General features: G+C 39.3%; 1 protein-coding gene across 16 annotated transcripts in view; it reads right to left on the reverse strand.

Annotated features, from left to right (window-relative positions):
• The window catches only part of DLG2 (discs large MAGUK scaffold protein 2), a 981,187-nt gene that overhangs the window by 77,317 nt on the left and 882,632 nt on the right, over positions 1-21,238 (reverse strand). For all 16 annotated transcript variants that reach the window (XM_085065660.1, XM_085065786.1, XM_085065682.1 and 13 more), the window contains one exon: positions 12,822-12,936. In XM_085065660.1, coding sequence (XP_084921786.1) covers positions 12,822-12,936 — 115 coding nt within the window. The remainder of the gene's footprint in view (positions 1-12,821; positions 12,937-21,238) is intronic.

The raw sequence follows: 21,238 nt of genomic DNA on the forward strand, positions 1-21,238 counted from the left end.
AGACATAATTACTACAGAATATTTAATAAAGAAATTGAGAGTATTTCCAATATTTCATATAATTATCTGTCTGCTCTTCCAAAAGATAACAAAATTTCATTTCAAATTGATGTCTCTGGTAGCTCTGGAATATATTTAGAACTCAAAGCAAGTAGAAAAATGAATGCAAATCTTTTGTGTAACATGCTGGGGTTGGTAGTGCATTTCCATAGATGGAACACTAAAAGTACAATTTCAGCAGCTTAATATTTTATAAAATTTCCTGAAAAAGCAGCACTGAAATCTGAGTATAATTGAAGTGTCCTTTCCTAAAAACTCAAATGCCAAACAAAGCAGGGATTTTCCTTTCACTCGTCTTAATGCAAATTAGGAGCTGCTGCTCCTAAATAGGAAATTATAGCAACTAAGAAGTTTAGGGAAAGGCAACTTTAATCCTTCAGCACACTGTCCACATTAAAATGGAATATATTCTTATGTCTGTCCAAGCCTGATGTCTTTAGGATGGCAATACAGAGGAATTAAAACTGAAGTAGCTGAAAATACATCTACCATACAAGACTTTCATACTCTATTGAGAGGAAAACAACCCCATTTTCTACAGGCTCGAAATTCAGCAATGATCCTTGCATTACAATGGATAATTTTCAAGTCATTAATTCAGTCAATTTGCCTGTTCTTTCATACTTCCAGTGAGAAAAACATCCTGTCGGTTATTTCTTTTAAATCCTTTTTCTCCAGACTTCTTGCAGCCAAAGCTGTTGCCATCCTCATTAAAGGCAAAATTATCTGTTGAATTTTATCCAAATTTTAGAATTGTTTTGATATTCTTGAAGGAAACCTACAGGTAAGCTTTTCTAAAAGAACGTGCTGATGGTGTAGCAGACAGACAAAGGCAGATAAATTGATCACTGAGGACATTTAAAAGAAAACCCTGTATTTCTAATCGTGATCTGTTTAAACATATTCTGAATTTTAGCATAGAACAATAATACAAATTAAACTACAATCCTGAAAGCATCAAGAAAATAAAAGATGATTGCATTAACACAGTAGCCATAATAAAGGGTCATACTTCTTGGCCTGTGTGAAAACATAGTATATCATTCAAAAATTGAAAGAAATTAGCAGGTATTTGATGAATGAGATCAGTTTTACAGGGAAGAATAGTTATTTACCACTAAACCAGTGAAACTCACCTGGTTGCCAGGTTTCAAATCTGTTTTGCAGAGGCGTTAATAATCTGAGGTTATTGCACCTACATCAGGAGATGTGGTGAGCTGTGGACTGCAAATTGAGCCATCACCTTCTAGCAGTATTCACCAGATCTTGGCCAGCTAGTAAGTCCAACCCAGACATTGAAATGAAGCATCTAATGGTCCATGTCTACGAATTCTTTTGTTCTTCTTACTGATGTTCTAATTAATTTATTAAAGTATAACTAGATGAATGGATTTTGAAAGACTTATCAAGAAAATTCATGCCCAGTTCAGTTTTGCTGAAAGATCTGCTGAAGTTCACAAGGCTTTCAAGATGAATACACATGTAAATACCAGTGATGAAAGAGAAATTCCTATTTTTACTCTGTGAACATCTCATGATTCTAACTTGAAACCAGAGTAAAGACTGATGACTCTAATTGCAGTCTAATTGGGGCTAACTTAAGCAGAATGAAACCTGTGTAAGTCAGATTTGAAGAAGTGCCACGCACTGAAGTCATGCTGCAACTCATAACTCTGGCAGATGCTTTAGGAACCTAGGTCTGACCTTGCTCATGTCCCTGTTCTGACCTTGCCAACATCCCTATAGCTCACCCTTTTTTTCTGTAAAGAAGACCAAGTATGAAATCAGGACCAGACACCAGTGACCTAAACAATAAAATGTAATAAATTTGCTATTAACTTAATAACAAGTGGATACTTAATAACAGTGTCATAAAAATGTGTCTGTAATGTCATGTCTGGATGAGACACTGGGCAGAATAACTCTAAGCAAATGTACTTTGCAGGACATCTCTCGGGACATTACATCCACAGTTTCTTCCTGCAGCAGAGCCTTGTCACAATATCTCTCTGTGGATGTGGCAATGCTCTGCCAGCCAGTACAGAAAAGGAAAAATAACTTTCAATACTTATACTGAAAGGGCAATTGCATTTTGAATCTGCAAACCCTGTTAGAAACATTGCTTCTACCTTGTTTCCTGCAGTGCTACTGCAAATGATACTGTCAATGACACTGTCTGGTCTCAATCTGTTTTCAAGATGGGTTCACAAAGTTACTTGTTTCCTTGTCCATAAATACATGAAGAAACCTTAGACATTTTTCAAATCTAAGCTTTACTTCTTTTACAAGAATAGTTCCTGAAGTGTTCTCAGCAACATGGAGCATGACTGGCTGAGTACAGACGGGAACAGTGGAAAGGACTGAAATATGGCTTTGCATCTTGAACCATCTGCAAGAAAGTGGCAAAATACTGCTTGATGGCCATTAGGCTGTGCTTTCATTTTGTCATTGATAACCTATGATCCATTTCTCTCCAAATGGTCTTACAGTCCCTGCAGAAAGGAGTAATTACTCCAGCGGGTATCTGCAGCCTCTACCTGCACTCTAAAATGTCTCAAGGACATCAAGAGGAAAAAGTCTGTCTGGCAGAGATAGTGCTTTTTAAAAGAAAAAGATTACAGATGTTTCCAGCTCCCAGACTGAAATAAATATTGATAGTTTTTGGAAATGGGAAGGACAACTTTCATTAGCAGCACACTAAGGTAAAAACTATTCCAACCTGCTATAACTAAAATCTAAGTTGTTGGAAACATGAGGTTGTAAAAACCCCTAAGCCTTCTATACTGTTAAGTATCTTTTTCTGCCCTAATTTTTCCCCACAGCTTTCAGCTGCTGCCCACTGTGCCAGGACCCTTTTAATCAACTAGAGGAAGATGTAGGAGCAGAAATAGCAGTGTGCTATTGCCTTCTCTGTAAGCAGGGGATTGTACAGGAGTAGACATGCTGTGCTTAGCAGGTGTGTTGAAAATTGTAGCAGCCCAACATATTGGGTGAAGGAATGTGGCTGCCTGCAAGGTAAATTAAAAAGCATAAGAAATAGAATCTATGGAAAGTGGGTGAATGTTTAATTATTATAATTCCTATTTGGTGAGGAACATCTGGCAAACTCTTCACCAGATAACTTTGATAGTCTTCTTTTATTTGCTACATTTGTAGATAAAGCAATTAGAGTAAGAATTTGCAAGAGAAGCATGAGCCACACACAATCAGAGTTTTCACAAGAGATGAAGCTGGAGACATGGCAGAATGCAGATGTACACACTCAAATACAGAGACACACACAGAGATATGTTAATCTCTGAAATAATTTTTACTCTATTTGTTCTGAATCTGAGGTGCATTCAGAGAGGATCAAACCCTACTTGTCAAGACTGGTTTACAAGAGGGACAGAGACAGGGCAAGCAGTGCCAGACCTGCTGGGGCTGGCAAGCTGAGTTGGGCCCCCCTGGACAGCAGCTTTGAGTATGGACCAGTCCTACAGAAGCACTACTCACAGCAGAAATACTAAACTGGCTGCTTCTAAACCAGGGTTTACTCAACAGGAATGTCAGTGAGGCCTGGGAGGACTTGATCAGTACTTTTTTCCCTGTTACAAGAGTGGGATGGCAAGGAATAACCAAATGGAGTTGCTCCTTATGATCCCAAATTCAGGTTGGCAATTCCCCACATTCTCCCAGGCTCACCAGAGCATTATTAGAGTAATTTCTATTTCCAGTGAGAAGTAGAAGGGTCAGCAAAGCCTACTGGTCCCACTTAGCCTCATCACTTAATTTGACTGGGCTCCCTCCTCATACATGGACTTCCTTACAGTGAGACCAAAGATGCTCCTCATTTGTTATTGGAAGGAGCTTTGCATGCAAATTCCCACTACCTTTTTCAGCAGTGTCATGTCCTGTTTCACACTGTTCTCAGCATTGTTTTAACACAGCTGATTTGGAGAGCCTGTTCTACAGTGGCTTTATGGCTTTTCTGTATAAGATTTCAGGTAGAAATCTCTTCAATAGGGCCAAGCATCTTCTTCCTCTCATATTGGCCACTGTGCTGTGTACAACTGCACACATTCAGATTTCCAACTTTTGAATGTATTCACACAGCTTTTATTTCAATAGGCTTCCTTCTCTATGTTCATGGTCTAAGCTACTGTCTTGTGCTTTTCCAGTTGAGAGCTGCACAAACTGACAGTGTCCTATTATAGCTGTTGACATGGAAACATCATAAGCAACTATTTGTTGGATAAGACTGCTTTTTCACAGAGAACAGACACAGCTTAAATGCATGTTTTGCTGACTCACTTTCAGCCATTTTAAGCCACAGACAGTTTACCTTCACTTTCACGTGCCCCCCCTGCACTGATGGATCATGTTCAGAGTTTCTGCTTAGAAATGAGGCTGAAACTGTGTCTATCTTGGTTATAAAAATTTCAAACAAATCCTATGCCCACATGAGGCCAAGATCCTCATCCTCATCATCTTCTGGCTTGGATATTATTCTGTCTGACACTTGCTAGTCTCCGAAGCAGGAAGCAGGCAATCCCTCTAGAGAATGGAAAAGCACAATATATGTGCAATGAAAAGCTATTAAGGCGTCTCTTAAGAAAAGAAAAAGGTGTGCTGCTTCTGTAGAGCAGACATCATGTCAAGCACATTACTTGTTCTGGGACATTATGTTAATAACTTATGAAACAGAACAATATGGAAAATGGCCAGAAGTGCTTATGCCCACTGAAGTTGCTAACAGAAAAGCTCTTTCACACCAGGCACTGATAATTCAGCACTGAGGACATGATTCCAGGTCTCAGCCAGTAATTTAAAATACAACAAGTTTTACTGAAAATATGAAGACAAGATGACTTAGGCAAGAATGGCTTCGATAAGGAGCTGCTTTATATTCTGTTTTCTATTCTGAACTTTCAGCAGAACGTGTTATCTCAGATTTCTGCAGGCTGTGGTTGATTCACACAGAGCTCAGTCCTTCCAGGTGCTCAGCACTGTGTTCATTAGCTCAAAATTTTGAACACAAAGTAGTAGATGATGTGCAAAGCCACAACCACATAGAAATAAATCCACTTTTTGCCCCGTTTTGACCCAGCTGGAGAAACACCCATTGATAAAAGGCTTGCTGGGCTGTCTGTTCATGATGCAGCTAATGATGCTTTGCGCTGCATCTCTGGGAGAGATCAGCTGAACTCATTACACAGCCAGTGCCTAAGAGCAGCAGATAGGATAAACATGAAGATGTGAAGGAAAGAGCTGGTGTCAGATGAGAGATGAGACTGTTTGACTGATGTGTTTACATGTTCAGTTTTCACTCTCCATTAACTGCTTCGTCTTTGTCTGTGAAATGTTATTAAGAATTGCAAACAAACATCCTTTTTCCTTAACTGTTCATTAGTATCAATGCTGCAAAAAAGTATCAGATGAGTAAGAAATGCAGTAACTGCAGGGAAAAAGTGTAATAGCTTGTGAGGTTACTAATAGTTTCAACTGACAATATATCAAATGTATCGATTTACATAGTCCTAGAGTATTGGTGAGACATATTGTTGTATTTATAGCATCACATTTTAGGGGCTTTTTTTAGCAGACTGCCATCAGACTATAAACCTGAAGGCCTTCGTATTGTGAGTAGTCCAAGATTAATAATTCTCACATCCATCTTTCAGCTGGCAATAGCATCTGCATTGTAAGTCTTAGGGCACTTCGGTTAAAGACCTGTGATTATTTCACAGACATAATATAAAAAAGTGTGAAATGCTCACAGTTCCCATCAGCAAGAAGCCTCCTGAAAAAAAAAAAAAAGAAAACCCAACAAAACACTTCCTTTCCAGATATTCTCTTTTCTTCAATTTTCATTTGAAATTTTTAATTTCTCATTTGCTCTGTTCTTAGCAGCAGAATGATGAACATGGTAATTTTTGCAAATGCCTCTAAGGTTGAATTTTGTAAAAAGGTTGAACTTTGCAAGAAAATATTGTATTTGCTTTGCCAAAGACAGTTGATTTCATCTTCCTTCATTTCACAGATAATCACATGTGCTGCAAGACAGATGCTTTTGCTCTAAACATGAAATTCAATGCAATGACAACAATAAGTCCAACAACTACTGGATTTAGTTCCCATTTTGTTAGGTATTCCAGCATATCCCTCATCCTTCCCAGTTCCTCAGTGTTTCTGATAATTAGTGAAGACCTGAATGAAGTTACTCAGTGAACTGGTTCAGCTCTTGAATGTCCCCCTGGGGAAAAGGTCTCTAAAGCACACTGAGTGACTCTCCTTGCTTTGAAAAATAACGATTTACACTATGTCCTTGGTTCTGAATCTGAGCTGTTCTCACTGAAGCCAGTGAGAATATTTGTGCCAGGAGAATCTAGAAAAGGCTCTGATTTTCAGAGAAAGAGCTGCTAAAAAGTAGTAATTGAATATTCAGAAACTATTACTTAACCAGGACATGTGAAAGGAATAACATTCCAACATTCCAAAATTTCCAGTGTGAAAAGGAATTTCAAGTCCAATAAGCCATTTCACAAATGTAGCTTGTGTGAGTATCTATCTGTCCATTTCCAAACATATCTGCATTATGTTATTTATGACACATTTTCTGAATGCATGTTTTCATCCTGTGCTACAATTTGGACCGTTCAATTGCCCAGGAATCTGAGGTAAGTGAAAAAATGGTACTAAAATTCCATTTTCATCCACTTACTGTCCAGTAAAGGGAATTCTAATAATTCTATCATGCCATTAAATACAGGCATGGCTATGTAAGCTATAGCTATTTCCTCATTAAAACAAAAAAATAATGTCTAGGTGCCAACCTCACTCACATTTGCTCTCCAGAAATCTGTATTGACCTACAGTGCTGCAAAACCTGAAAGAAACTGCAGTTTGGATGCTCCCAGACGCTGGAGTCATAAACTCATCCAGCTTGATGACTGTGTACTGAGTGTTTGTGGATCCCCAGTAGTGCTAACTAAAATGACAAATGAATTTAGAAAGAATCCTGGGGAATAAGTAGATGGGCAAAAAAACAGCCCAAATAAACAAGACTGTCAGTGTTTCAAAGCTATGCTGCAGAAGAATGGACAGACAACAGTCAGAAGCCTGATGCTTCTAGATATGTGCATGAACACTCATGTGTGTGTGTGAGAGAGCAAAAGAGAAATATTTGCAGTGTGGGTGGGATTCAGGTCACTCAACTTGAAGTGTCTCTAGTATAGATGTTTACATCTCAGCTAATCACCTGAGGCTCCTTCCATTCAACTGTGAGAAATAGACATTTTTAGGGCATGATTCACCTGAGCAATTTTAGATGTCTACTTCTGGATGACATGAATTGTACTCTGAAAGTGCCAAGTGCACTCCACTGACTCAAGAGAGATACTAGGCAACTAGCTTAAGTGAAGATTTTTGCAATGTGTATGTAGATATAGCATATAATTAACACTAATGTATCCATTTGGATTTCCTTTATATATATATATATATACACACACATCTCTCTCAAAAAAATTCTCTTTTATTGTAATGAGTATTTAATTATGACCAATTCATACTTCTCTCTGATATCCTCAGTATCTCCCTCTGAAAACCCCTGGTGCAATTATATTTTCACTGCATTTTTCCTTCCAGACATACAGAGCAGAGCTTTCCATCACCCAGACTGATGTTATTTCGTGTTCATGTTTCACTACCATCATATCTCCAAGAATTACATTTCTCAGGCAGATTTCAGACTGCACTGCAACTGGCCGTGCAGATTCCCAGGAGAATTTTGCCCATGGAGCCTTGACCTGATGTTCACTAGCCTGTGGGGTTTCACTGCCTCAAAGAAGACAAGAAGATTAAACAGTGGTTGCAACAGACATTGCATAAAACCAGCCCTAGATATCAGATTCAATCTTCACAAATTGCCTCAACTGAATTTCAATTGTAGCTCTGAAAAATTAAAAACTGAGAATTTCTGTGATCTGTTGAAAATCAAAGTCTCTAGTGGAAGATGTCCCTGCCCATGACAGGGGTTTGAAACTAGATGATCTTTAAGGTCTCTTCTAACCCAAACCATCTATGATTATATGATTCCATGATATGGCAACATGCTAATTTCTAAGTTCAGGAACTTTGTATAAAGGTGTCTAATACCTAATGGAGAATCCATTGTGCTGGGAATCAGAGCAAACCACCAAAAGTATCTTGGCTTTGGCTTCCTTTTTACTGATGCTAAGTTGTGATGGCGAATCTCCAGATTCTTCCTCATGGCTCAATAAAGAATGAACCAGAACACACACATTTTTAACACATAATGCTGTAGGTTTGTACTGCACATATCTGTCAAAGCTATGAAAAGCTAACAACTAATTCCAATTAGAAGAAGACCAGAATAAGAGGCACTCCCTTGCACTGTGCACATTTTTCATAAATAGTGCAACAAAGACTGGAAACAAAAGAGTTGATTGTAAGTTTCTTCATCTTATTGGGAAGAGCCCTTGGGCTCACTTCCCACTGTACTGTTCTTCCCTGCAGAGTGGAGAGACAGCTGCAGAAACACTTCTTCTGACACTGCCTCTGGATACAGTCCTGCCCCAGCCCTGATTTTCATTTCCACCTTCAGAGCCACTCACTTTGTACTGATATATTTGAAAGTAGTGCTGAAGTTGAAAGAGCTGCATTTCAGTAAGCTCAACGAGTCCCTTCATACATGGCAACAAGGAACCCTGATGAGATGAAATCATGTTTGGTCACTGACAGTACTGAACAAATTTTAAACAGAGAACTTGCAGTGAAAGGGCTGGGGGTGTGTAAAGCTTTTGAGTTATTTCTGCAGAGTGATATACCTCCATGGTGCCTGGCTGTGGCTTTAGACAACTGGAATTTTAAAAGATAAACATTATTTCAGAAAGTGTCTGGTTTGAATAAAGCTTGAATGGTGCAGTGGCTATTTATTCTAAGCGTATCTAACTACTTTTCATCTATAAACCAACACCAGACTCTAAGACGGCAGTTTTGGATGCCAGAAAACTCCTGAAAATCTTTTCTTTGTATGTCTCATAGCAATTACTGAAGCATCCACTCTTATCCACAGAAATCTAGCACAAGTACTTTAAGCTCAGGAATAATCTAGTAAAACAACAGGAAAACCACTTAGGCTCTCAGTTTCCTCCAAAGCATGGAAGTTAAAGTTTCAGTGGCTGCTCCAGTTCACCAAACTTTTTAAAGGACTGTACTTCTCTGATGCTTAACTCTTCAAAAGCCTGTCATGTTCCATAGCCTGTGAGTAAAATAATGTGATCTGGCATTTCCAAAGAGTAGCAATCGTAACCATATGTATCCTGAAAAATTCGACTATTGATATGGACTTAGGAGGACAGAGCAAAGGATGTATTTATTTCAAGACAAACAAATACATAATCTTACAAGAGCGGATTTTAAAACCTTGAGCCAAAAAAGACAAAAAGGAAGACATGAATTTGCATAGGACCCTGCTATGCATGTATATAGCACAGTGTTTAGCTGGTGACGAATTTGTTTATTCTCCTCGTTGATCATGAGCTGATGACTGAATCCCAATGACTTAAAAATGGTAATAGCAGATTTTCTTTAGCCTATAATTTCAGTTAGTGAATTCAATTTTAATTCATTCACTTTCACCACCAAACAAAGCATGAATAATAAAATTTTCCACGTTATTATCAATTCTCTCTGCATTTTTTTCTGTATTTTCCTCAAAGAGGCTGTGGGCTCCCAAAAGGATTAAAAGCATTTCCTACGGCTCCACCCTTCCCTGGAGTCTCGTGCTTTGCCTTTACTTTTGTGGACTTTCTGATGACATCCCAAACAGAGATACAGGGTCTGTGATACAAAAGCAACAGGTAGCATTGAAAAAAAAGAATTCAGGAAATTATTAATGGGAAATATTCCTGAAGGTGTCAGAGAGACAGACTGGGATAAAGAAAGAAAAAAATAATAAAAATCTGAAACACCAGAGTATGTAGAGACAAAAGATCGTGTCAAAGAGCTACACAATTTCTCTGAACAAATAATTCCTGATCTCTTTCCTGTATTGTATACACTCCTGACTTTTAATTGCTTTGAGCCACCTACTTCTACATTCAACCCTTTAACCCTGTATTACATTTTGCCTCACTTATTTTAATATAGCTACTTTCACATAGCTCAATGCTATGCTTTTTCAGTAGGGGCTGGATGGGGAAATTACAGACTGTAAGGTAAAGAAGAAAACCCTGCATCTAATGAACTTCATATCCACTGGCATAACTGTAGCTTTACTTCTTCTCACCCTCTTTTGTTGGCTTTGCTATGAGCAGATAATGACACTTATTTTCAATTATGACAACCTGTATCGATCTTAATTTATTTCCTTGTGTTGCCTAGAATACAGTGATTTGCTTCAATTCAGCTTTCTGACTAAAAATTAACCATGCTTGCCGTACTCAGTGATGGACAGCAAAATCACTACATCCCAAAGAAAGAAAAGTAGCAAACTTGAATCATAGACTTGGCATTACAGCTAGAGATTTACAACAACATATGGTCATTTGCCTCTAGCTCTCTTGCACATGCTGACTAAAATAATCCATTGAAACAGAAATGTCCTGAGTTGTAAGAATAGAAATCAAATGCTAGATCCTAGCTTTTTACATGGCCCTGCCTGTAAAGAGTTTATCCATAAAGAGAAAATGTTCATCTCTGAAAACAAGTACATTTCTGAGCCCATTTTTATTTTACCTTAGTGCCTAACATAGAGATAAGCTACCTTGGTAATGAGAGTATGTGAATTGAACTAACAGGCACAATGCTGCAGGTGTTACTGCACTACAAACACGTCATGGTAATATATACGATACAGAGCCTCTCAAAGAGGCTGCTCAGACATGGACACAGCCAATTGTGTGGGTTTGAGTGAAAAAAGTAAATGCTAACAAAAGTGACAGAGGCTTTTGTGGGTTTCTGCTTCAGAGGCTTGGGGCATTTGTTGGAACAACTCTGGAATAAAAGAACAGGTTTTGCATTTATGGTTCGGGAAGTGCTATTTAGATAAGCAGCTAAGACATCAAAGACTCCTGCAGTGAAGCACCGGGGCATAGCAGCTTAGTGAGACAGACCAGAGCCAGAATTCATGAACTAGCAGAAAACCAGGCTCATCAGTGCACACAGAGCAACACTGTACAGAAGAACTAAGCTAGTCCAGATGCAGCACAGATATCTCAGTGTGGCTCAGAGTGCAGGTTAATAAGCCTCAGTTCTCAGCAGAGCTTACCAGGTCGATGCTCATAGAGAGAGGATAAAGCTCTGTTGCAGATCAAACTGCAGGAAGGTGCTCAAGACCCTCTGTTAGCTCTTTATGGTGCACCTCAATTAACCTGCACTTGCTGGCTTGCACTTCTCGCACCATTACTTCCTACAATTTTGGGTCCCTATCTTACCTCGAGGAAGGAAACTTGGGTCTATCCATCCTTACACACACAATTGTAGCTTTTCATAAAATGCAAATTCAGGGAGCTGACCAAAGCTCTTGCCAACAAAATGTTTGTCTGGAGAAGAAACTACATCAGGTCAGAGAAGATAAGAGATGCATTGAAAACCTCAACACTTCTAACCTGACCTTGCCCAACAGCAACATCAGCTGTAAGAGTGATTCAAATCCCTTCAGTCATTGCTCTATCTGGCAGCAGTACCAATTAGTGCTTCATGTGGTTGCTGCCCATTAGAATAAGACCCCTCATGCTAACATTTATGTTTTCCCTTCCTTTTCTGCTATCTTACTCCTTCACACTGAGAGCATAATGACAAAATGAAGAATTTAGCCTTAATTGGATCTCTGCAATGTTATCACCTGAATTAACTCCCCTGTGAATAATTATCACTGCCTAGAGGCTGACAAATTGCTTCCCTCTACTTCATGATTGTCAGGAATTTCGAATTATATGCTGAGCATGGGGAGGATGAAGGGGACAAAGGGGAGAATGAAAAAGAAAGCCTGGAGAAGCATAATTACTAAGATTATTAAAAGACTTGACAGAGTCCCATAGTCTCCATGAGTCCCAAAAGGTGTGAGTGACAGCAAGGATTTTGCTGGGGCAATTGGGTAACACCCAGTCTGGCAAGAGACTTATACAGTCAAAGTGAAACTACAGCCACTGCTAACAGTCAATTACAAAGGTAATTCCTTTGTTATTCACCACACCATTTAAGCTGAGGACAGCAGCTCGTTTACCATTTCATCTGCACATTTGATCTTTCTAGGTAGATGGCAAATTCTTTGCAGCATAGACTGATGGATAAACATACACAAGGGGATAGCAGCAGATTGCCATGCATTTAGAACAGCATATAAGAGTTTGTGTTTTGCAAGAAAAAGGTTTTGGCAAAAAGGTGCTCTTTCTGAGAGCACTCATTCCATGTCTGGGCAAGACCTCACACAGAAACGTGTTGTGCCATTACTCCACAATATCCACCTCAGTTATCAGCAGAGCTAATAAAGTTTCATCTCAAACTCAAATCACTACAAAAGTATAACGCTCTTTGCAAATTATTTGAAATGGTCAAATAGGGCAAATAGGGCTTTTATCCATCATTTTCTCATCAATGGTGCTATGCTTGTAAGATGGATGCATTTCTCAGGTCATTTCAAGGCAGTTCCTCAGGCTTCTTTCTCACCTTGCCGAGCCAAAACCAACAACATACGTCAGGCATAGATGAGGTAGCTGACGACACATTCCCAAGAGAAGACTCTTCCTGCTTACCTGACATACAGTGACCTCTTCTGATTAGTCCTCAGGGAGCCAGACCCAGAACTCATGCTGTGATTCATCATCTGCTCACGCAGGTCATGGATTTTTGCCTCAAATCGAGCGTACTCTAAGGAGATAAGAAAACCCCAGAGAAGAAAGATATTTTAGTTTTCTTGACCTATATAATCATTAGGGCTGTTAAATGCAAATTAAGATTGAATTAATCAGTGTAAGGCATGTATTGAAAATCGAGGTCTAATAGAAACTTGCATTAATGTGTTATCTTAGGTAAATATATGCCCTTTTTACTGTGGTACCTGAACATTTCAACACCAACTAGATGAGGAATCAGATATCTAGTCCCACTGCCCTTCAGCTTCAGGAAAGGAAAGGAACTTTAAAGTGTGTTAACAAATACTCTTTTTCAGTCTGTGGAGAGGATGTTGAAAGCAGTTTCCCGCTGCATCATTCCTCCTTCCAAACAATGTGATACCTTGTTAGGGTCAGTGGGACGGTGCACTGAAGTTACTAATGAGTCAAGCAATTACTGTAAAATTCCATCAAAACGAAGGAGGTATTTCCAAGTCCAATTATCCCCAAAGCAGCTGGCAAATCCTTGTATGAACAATCAGCCACCTTGTTTACTCTACCCACTGAGGTTTGGGCTCTGTTTCTTTTAAATAGGTGGAGCAACATCTCGGTCTTAGGGTGGGTGATCCCGGGAACTCCAAACCTAAAGTGCGTAACAGTGGCACAGAACTGTCCCCACCACCTCATTCATCTCCATAGTTCTACTGGTAGCTCTGTAAAATGTTGTCACCTTCTGTCCAGCAACATGGGGTCAGCTAGAGCTGTGTCATTTGGTGAGACTCCTCCCTGACAGGACACAGCCTCATCAGTGGTCCCTCCAGCTGGCATGTCATGCTCATGGCATGACCCAGTGGGCTGAGTTTTGGTTTGCAAGATGAAAGGTTGTGGTTTTTGATATAAGATCTAATTCCTTGAAACTGACAACCTCCAGCAGCACAGAGAGTCATAATTCAACCCAAACCTGGGAAATCTACTGATGTGAGCTATAAGACTGAATTGAGGGGGTGTGCAAAATACATTTTAGTGAGTCAGTGACACTTTGAAGAGTAAGATGTTGCAGACTGATGCCAGCAAAGAGAAGATGATGTTCCCTGCACCTCAATGTTTTATTTCACTAACACCTTCAAAAGAAAGATCCCTGTACCCATAGCAAGGCTAAAGCAGAAGTGACACCAGTACACAAGGTTTCATCCCCTAAGGATGGAGGTACATCCCACCAGATCACACCACCTCCCAGCTTAACCAAATAAATCTTTACAGTGCATTTATAAGCCATTGGTCTGCATCTTGTTTGGTGCTGTTTGAGCTACACGAGGATGCTGTAAGAAGCAACATTTGCATTTTCTCCTAGAAGAACTCTCAGCATTATTTTTGTTTGATCATTTGCTGTTCCTATTGGCTCAGTTCCCAGAATGTCTAGAGGCTTTACAACAACTAATTCATTTTATTCAGTGCACTCTAAATTTTCATTGGATAATAACACCTGACCTTTACAAGATCCCACATTTTGCATAGACACTAGCCACCTTCAAGATGGCTTAGCAGAGTGCTTTGATTTGGGGTTTTTTGTTTGTGTTTTTTTCCCCTCCTCCTCTCTTGACACATTTTGCCTCCCTTTCCATTGAGCTTCCTTGGCATTAACTGCTCAGTCTGTTGAGCGACAGTGGCTACTTTGCTCATCAGTTGGGAATCACTGCTGTGGTATAACTATTCAGTCTTCCCACATACCTATGACTTCACTGACTGCAACTGAAATTCTGTATGTCAGGAGAAGAGAAACTCCTACATGCAGACTGTATTTTAGATTTATCATGTAGCTTGTTTCTTGCTCATTTCTTTCACCTAGAGAACATCTTTAAACTTCTTAGAGATTTAAAAGCACAGATTCTCAGTGGAAATAAGGCTCCTACAAACCCATGTTGTTTTTTTAAGTGGAGTTCATTTTTGAAGTGTTTATCCCAGTGTAGGATTTAAGTTTGCTCTACGTGAGTCGTATTTGTTCTAATTCCCTGCTTTAGAATTTATTTAGTAAATAATCATCTTCTGAGCAAAGCTTTGTTTAACTTATATTTCATTGAAACAAATCTAACATTTCTTCTTGGCAAATAGGAAAGGTGATCCTAAGGACCAAATCTCACGTTTCTCTTCCTCATACAGTATCAGTCCTACACAAATAGAATATTACAACTGTAAGGGTTGTTACCTGCACTCTTTCACTTATGGTGGATACACTGAAGAAGACAGTAAACATACAGTGTAATTCAGCTTCTTTAATGTTTTACATCTGGGCAACACCAAAGATATGAATGATCTCCAGCAGAGCAACTTCCCCTTTAATAAGCATCCCCATCCCAGGCTGAATCTGCATGTAAGGTGTAGGAGTAACTCCCAGATTTAGACACCAATCTGGAGAGTGAGAAGTGAGGACTGAAAATCTGACTCTCTCTAGCACAGCATCCAGCCATTTGCAACTTGAACATCAGATACTCAAATGACTACAGCTTGGTCAGATGATGATACTGCCTGTGTTCTGACTTTAGAGCCCACTTGTAATTTAACCATTTTTAACTGACTGTAAACTTGTTCTGAATTCAAGAATCTCTATGGGAGATCTCTTGAAACCACAAGACATATTAAAATTTTTCTAATAAGTGCATGATGGAAACTCAAAGTTCAAGGTCCTCCTCCCTGCTTGATATCAAAAATTATTAAAGTATTAATGATATTCTGTTACTTTGTTTCTTGAGACTTTTTTGCTTTGGATTTAAATAGATAATTTGAAAAATCCCCACATTTATGGGACTATGTATTCCTACTGTACCTTCTTCATATTTTTGTGTAAAAAATACTGAAATGTACACTTGTCCCTTCCTCCTGGCAAATGCCTGGACCAAAAATTGCATGACCATCCATGCAGGCAGTATTTAACTCAGCTCAGATCAGCTTCTTTACGCTCAGTCCTCCTAGTTCTATTGATTCTTAGATACTACAGCGACAGATTCATCTGAAATGTGAACAGAAAAAGAAATGGTGAAGCTCTGCCATCAGAACTGCTGTGGTAGTTCTGCCTGCTGGGAAAGAGTTCTTTTTTCTTAACACTTCCTTTGTACTTCTTTGTACTACTTTGTTGGGTCATTCCAGAGGAGCTGCTTCCTAATAGCTTTGCATTTGTTAAGTGTGAATAAGGACAGTGCTAAAGTCCAGAAATGCACTTCACACTTCCTTCAAATTGAGCACTGAATCTAAATAACACACTTTCAAGACTCCTACACAAAAGGACACCAAGGTTGTGACATACTGACAAAAAGTACAGTTAAAGCTGATTCACTAATTTCATGCCCTTTGAAGAAAGGGAGAACAGAGAACATGTTTCTACTGGAATTCTTCATTAGCAAAACTTCCCAAATTTGTCTTAACTACAATCCATCTGCAAAGATCTCACCTGTTGTCTGATTAATAATGATTTAACAACTCTGGTAGCTTAAGAAACAGATAAAGCTATGCATTAGGCTAAAAGGGCAAATGGGTGAGCAAAGTGAAACCTCTATTACCTCTGGGGTCAGAACTGATGATACAATGGTTTGTGCTGGCCTGTGGCTCTGGGACTGTTGCTGTAAGAAACACAGCAAATGGGTGAAGTATTTGTTCAAACACCAGCTTAGAGGTGGCCCAGGGCTAGTGGCTAGTGCAGTGTAGGTGGACCTGAATTTGGCTGTCCCAAAGATACAGATAGTACTCACTGACCCTGGAGAGGTGGAGTTAGTGGCACTGGATGTGGGAGAGGAGATTGCTGCTGTGAGTAGTGGCCCAGCTACAAGGAGATCAAAAGCAGCTTTCAGGGCTCTGGAAGTGCTGCCACAGGCAAATCCCCATTTTACCAAGAGCTTTTTTTCTAATGTTGGCTCCACTCAGCTTTCTTGTCAGTGAGGAGATACACAGGAGTCAGCTTGAATTCTACAATGTGAAGTGCCCCCAAGCAACCGAGGCCAAACCAGAAGATTTGCCAAATAAAGACACCAGTTTGAATAACCAATGTTTGTCTGCTTTATGCGTTCCTTAGACTGAAAAAATGGACAGAGAGCTGGAGATTTTCCTTCTACCTGACTCCCACATCTTGACAAGCGCTGTATCTACGACTCATATGTATTCTAACCTTCAAATATCGATGCAATCTTTTCCAAAGCACTTGGACACGTTCAAAGGACTAGATAGATCTTTGGGAGTAAACTTCAAATACCCTGAAGCTTCTCCTTAGCTCACATACTGAGAAATCAAAGCAAGGCAAATGGCCAGCCCCGTTAAAAAAACATCTAAAACTTCAAATCCAAAGAGTACTACTCTTCATGTTTAGTTGGCCAAGATCAAAAACCTATGATTTACAAAATCTTGCCGAATCCACTTTGGTATCTCAGGGGATGCAGATAGCAAAGTTTTTACGGCTGAAGTGATTTAGATGTGTAAAATTCTGCCAACCCATCTACCCACTATACAAGATACCCATGGGTACCTATGTGGAGGGAAGGAATTCTTTCATCACAGACAGACACCCTGCCTTTTGAGCTTACTATTGACTGTCCTTGGTGGTCTATGGTCATACCTGGTATGTGAACTTTTGTGAGTCTGATTACTTAACACTTAAGTCTCTCTAAATATCATGAGTTTGTGAGATCTATGGTAGGTACAAAGACATTAAGAACAGTTTGGGATGAGTTTTGCTGCAATGCCCTTTCATATACATGGAGCAAGGACTTCTTCTATTAGTATTAGCAGTATATTGACATTTTAGTTTAAAAATTTTCAAAATGAATTCAGAAATGGCCTAAAAGGCTATGATACTTGAGCATACAAGGAAGCTCCTGGAAGCCTTAGGTGCTTTTGAGAGACCAAAAATGAATGCAACGAACTAAACCTCAAAATCACACAATTTCCAAATATAAAAATAGCAAAGACAGAGATATTATTATATCTGATGGCTTCATGCTACTTTTTTGGTCATAGAAATAACGAATATCTATGTTAAATGAATAAATATTCTGCAGCTTTTCTATGAGAAAAAGTTGCAGAATTTTATAAAGCTACACCACTGGTTATTTTTCACTTTTGTGTTTATAACAAAGGTTGTAGTATTGATTGAATTTAGATAACATGATCACAAAAAACCCCTGATCCTACAAGTAAAGCACAGTTAAGAAACTGAAATGCTGACATATGATACAATAGTGAAAATAATAGCTCAGCAGCCCAGTCCATGTCTTTATTGGCTTGAACACTTTTAGTGCTGATCCCTTTAGTGGGATAGCAATTCTTTCTGCCAGCAGGTAGCAGAACTTGCTATTTTGTGTAAGTCAGGATAATCACTGTTTGCTCCTAGATGATAAGAGATTTACTAAAAAGTATAAAGTTGAGCTGGAAAGTAAAACTTGAACTGTCCAATTTTAACAGATTACACAGTTTGGAAAAAAAAAAATCAACCCAAAACACAAACCAGGAAGGCATTAATTAGAGAACTTTATCACCTCAAAAAAGGTCCTTTGAATAGCTCTAGTAAGTAACTATGATAAAGGAACAGCTGCCAGATCAGCTTCTCTATCAATGTCAACTGGACACAATTTCAGTGGTTCCAGGCCAGCTCAAACCTTTTGAGATTTTTTTTCAGTTCTGTTTATGGGAACGCAAATCTCTTCTATGGCAGATAATGAGAGATAATGATGAGCATAAAACTATTATTATGATAATATTATTTATGATATTTATGTAAATATTTTTTCCTTTGCCTCCTCTTAGTTAAGCCTCTTGGCTTAATAGTTTAAGATTTAAAATAACAGAACACATTTCTTCCTAGAGTGAGTGTCCTTCCATTTCTGCCCTTTGCCCCCAGTGTTGCCCACCCACCACTGTTTTTCTACTTGGAGGTGAGAGGAAGGTGAGCAGAGCAGCACCAAGACTTCTGAGTACTGGGTGTGGTTCTTCCTCTGCACACATTTACAGTGTGAAGCTGTGTGAGTCAGAACAAGTTTCATCATACTCTGACAGCTATGGCAGAGATGTGACTGCTAGATTCACATTTGGCTATGCCTGCCAAGTGCCCAGCATCCCACAGCTCTGCAAACCTTTGAAACTCATGTAATACACAGGAAAAGCAAAAGTGTGCAAAAAGACATGAACTGATAATACCAGTATTTTACGTCTTTTGTTTAGAATTTTTTTTAATATTTGAGTCAATTTTTTTTTGCTGAAAGTACCCTTTTTAGATGATTAGGGTTTCAATTCTATAGCTGTCTGATGTTGCAAGCATCTATACAACAGGCTAATGATGGTAAAAAAATCTTTGTGGTAACATGTGGTAATTATGTAAGAAATAAACGAAGAAACAAACATACAATGGTTAGGTACAGTTCTTTGTATCTTTGGTTCTCTTATCTGCCTCTGCCATATCTGATGTTGGCCACTGCCAGAGACATAGTTCTGTACAAGGATGGCTTTGGGTTTTATATTTTATGGTAAATGCTATGCTTTTAGTAAGTAAAAAAAAAATCAGTTAGATTTATTATCAGATAAATTCATGACTCAACAGGAAAAAACTGTGCACAGTTCTGATGCAGCAGTGGGCCTTATTGACTGGAGAAAGTGCTGCTCAAAAAGCCTTGCTCCACTCATGGTGCACTGAGTAACAGAACAAGTGGTGCTACCATTTCTTATCAATCATATAATTCCCTTGAGCTCACTCAAAGGAAATGAAAAACACAGATTTCAATACTGGGGAAGGGAAGATACAGTTACATTTTATTAGTTTTTATTACTTTGAATATATCTACCTGCTTTTATGAAATCTTTTCCATACCTCTTTTCAGGAACCTTTCAAAATTAATGACACAGGCATATTTACTGATTTTACTGATTGCTTTGCCCTTTAAAACTTCAGCACAGTAGGGCTAATAATGTCTTTATTCTTTGATACTGGCTGGTTGTCTTTCTTTACCAATATACAAGTATTTAGATTTCAGCCTCTCATCTAATTAAAAGTTCACTCTATATGTTTGTTCTGTAGCTGGATTCATTGCCTGAATATTACCACTAAATTTATTTCCATTTGCTGTATTACTGAATATAATTCTTTCCCCATGTGTTTCATTGTAAGGGTCGATCCAAGAATCGAGTTCTGTCTCAACATTTCTCATCAGAAATTACAGGTGCAGGACTTATGCAGAGAATGCTGTGTACTTGCCTAAGGCTGGTGCGGAGCGAATGCTTCGTGCCCGCCTAAGGTAGTACGGAACGAATGCTTTGTGCCTACCCAAAGCTGGTACGGAGCGAATGCTTTGTACCTGCCTAAGGTGGTACAGAACGAAGACTTTGCACCTGCCTGAGTTGATACAGAACAAAGGCCTTGTGCCTGCCAATGCGGGTATGTGACGAAGGCTTTGCACCCGTTGCCCTGACACCCATTGTGAAAAACCTGCCGACCATGCCTCGGACACTCCTCCCTTGACCCTGCCAAGTGGAGTTTGGCAAATCTCCACAAGAATTAAGGGGGGGCAAAGGCGGCTGGCAAGGAGGGACCAGGTGTATGGACTAGCATAAAAGACAGCTTTGGAGTGGCTGAACTCCAAGATCTTCCCCACCGAAAGATCACATCGATCTTTGCAGAGGCCAAGGAACGCCGACTGGACGGGACGCCAGGGACGCCGGACGTCTGTGGACCCGTGGTGGTAGCTATAGCCCCTTTCCTGCCCTTTTCTCCCCATCTTTTTCCAATTTTCTCTCTTTCTCTCTCTATCGCAGGCCACTTTACAGGCCAAATTAATAAAGTTCCCCCTTCAATTGAAATTTAACTCCCTTGACTTGTTGCATTTTGTGTTTTCTTTTCCTTTTTGCACTCTGAGATCATAGCTGGTATGAACCATCACGCGTCTGCTCATGAGTGGACCGTGACATTCATCTTTAGATAAAGCCCTCATTTTGTGCTAGTTGTGAATAGAAATACCCCTGAAAATACATCTGCCTTCCGTGATACATTCAGGAGTCTAATAATCTACTTTTAGTCACAGGGAATATAATTCCAAGCCAAATTAGTCTCTAGAAGTTTTAAATTCAAAGAGTCTCTTCCTCCCAATGAAAGAGATGTACTAAAATAAATCAAGCTATTAGTGAGTGACAAGGACTATGTATCCTGCTGAGGTGTTATTCCACCTGCTCCCTTAAAGCCTATCCTTGGTTCATGAAGTGTCAGCTTGGACCTTCTCGGCTGGAAATTTCTGCAACTTGTTCCAACCACTGAAGAAAACTGTAAGCAACTCAATAGCTTTTGAAAATAACCCCTCACAAGACTATGAGCAGCT

The sequence above is a fragment of the Lichenostomus cassidix genome, chromosome 1, assembly GCF_008360975.1.
Source record: "Lichenostomus cassidix isolate B80296 chromosome 1, HeHo_3.0, whole genome shotgun sequence".
Taxonomy (NCBI): domain Eukaryota; kingdom Metazoa; phylum Chordata; class Aves; order Passeriformes; family Meliphagidae; genus Lichenostomus; species Lichenostomus cassidix.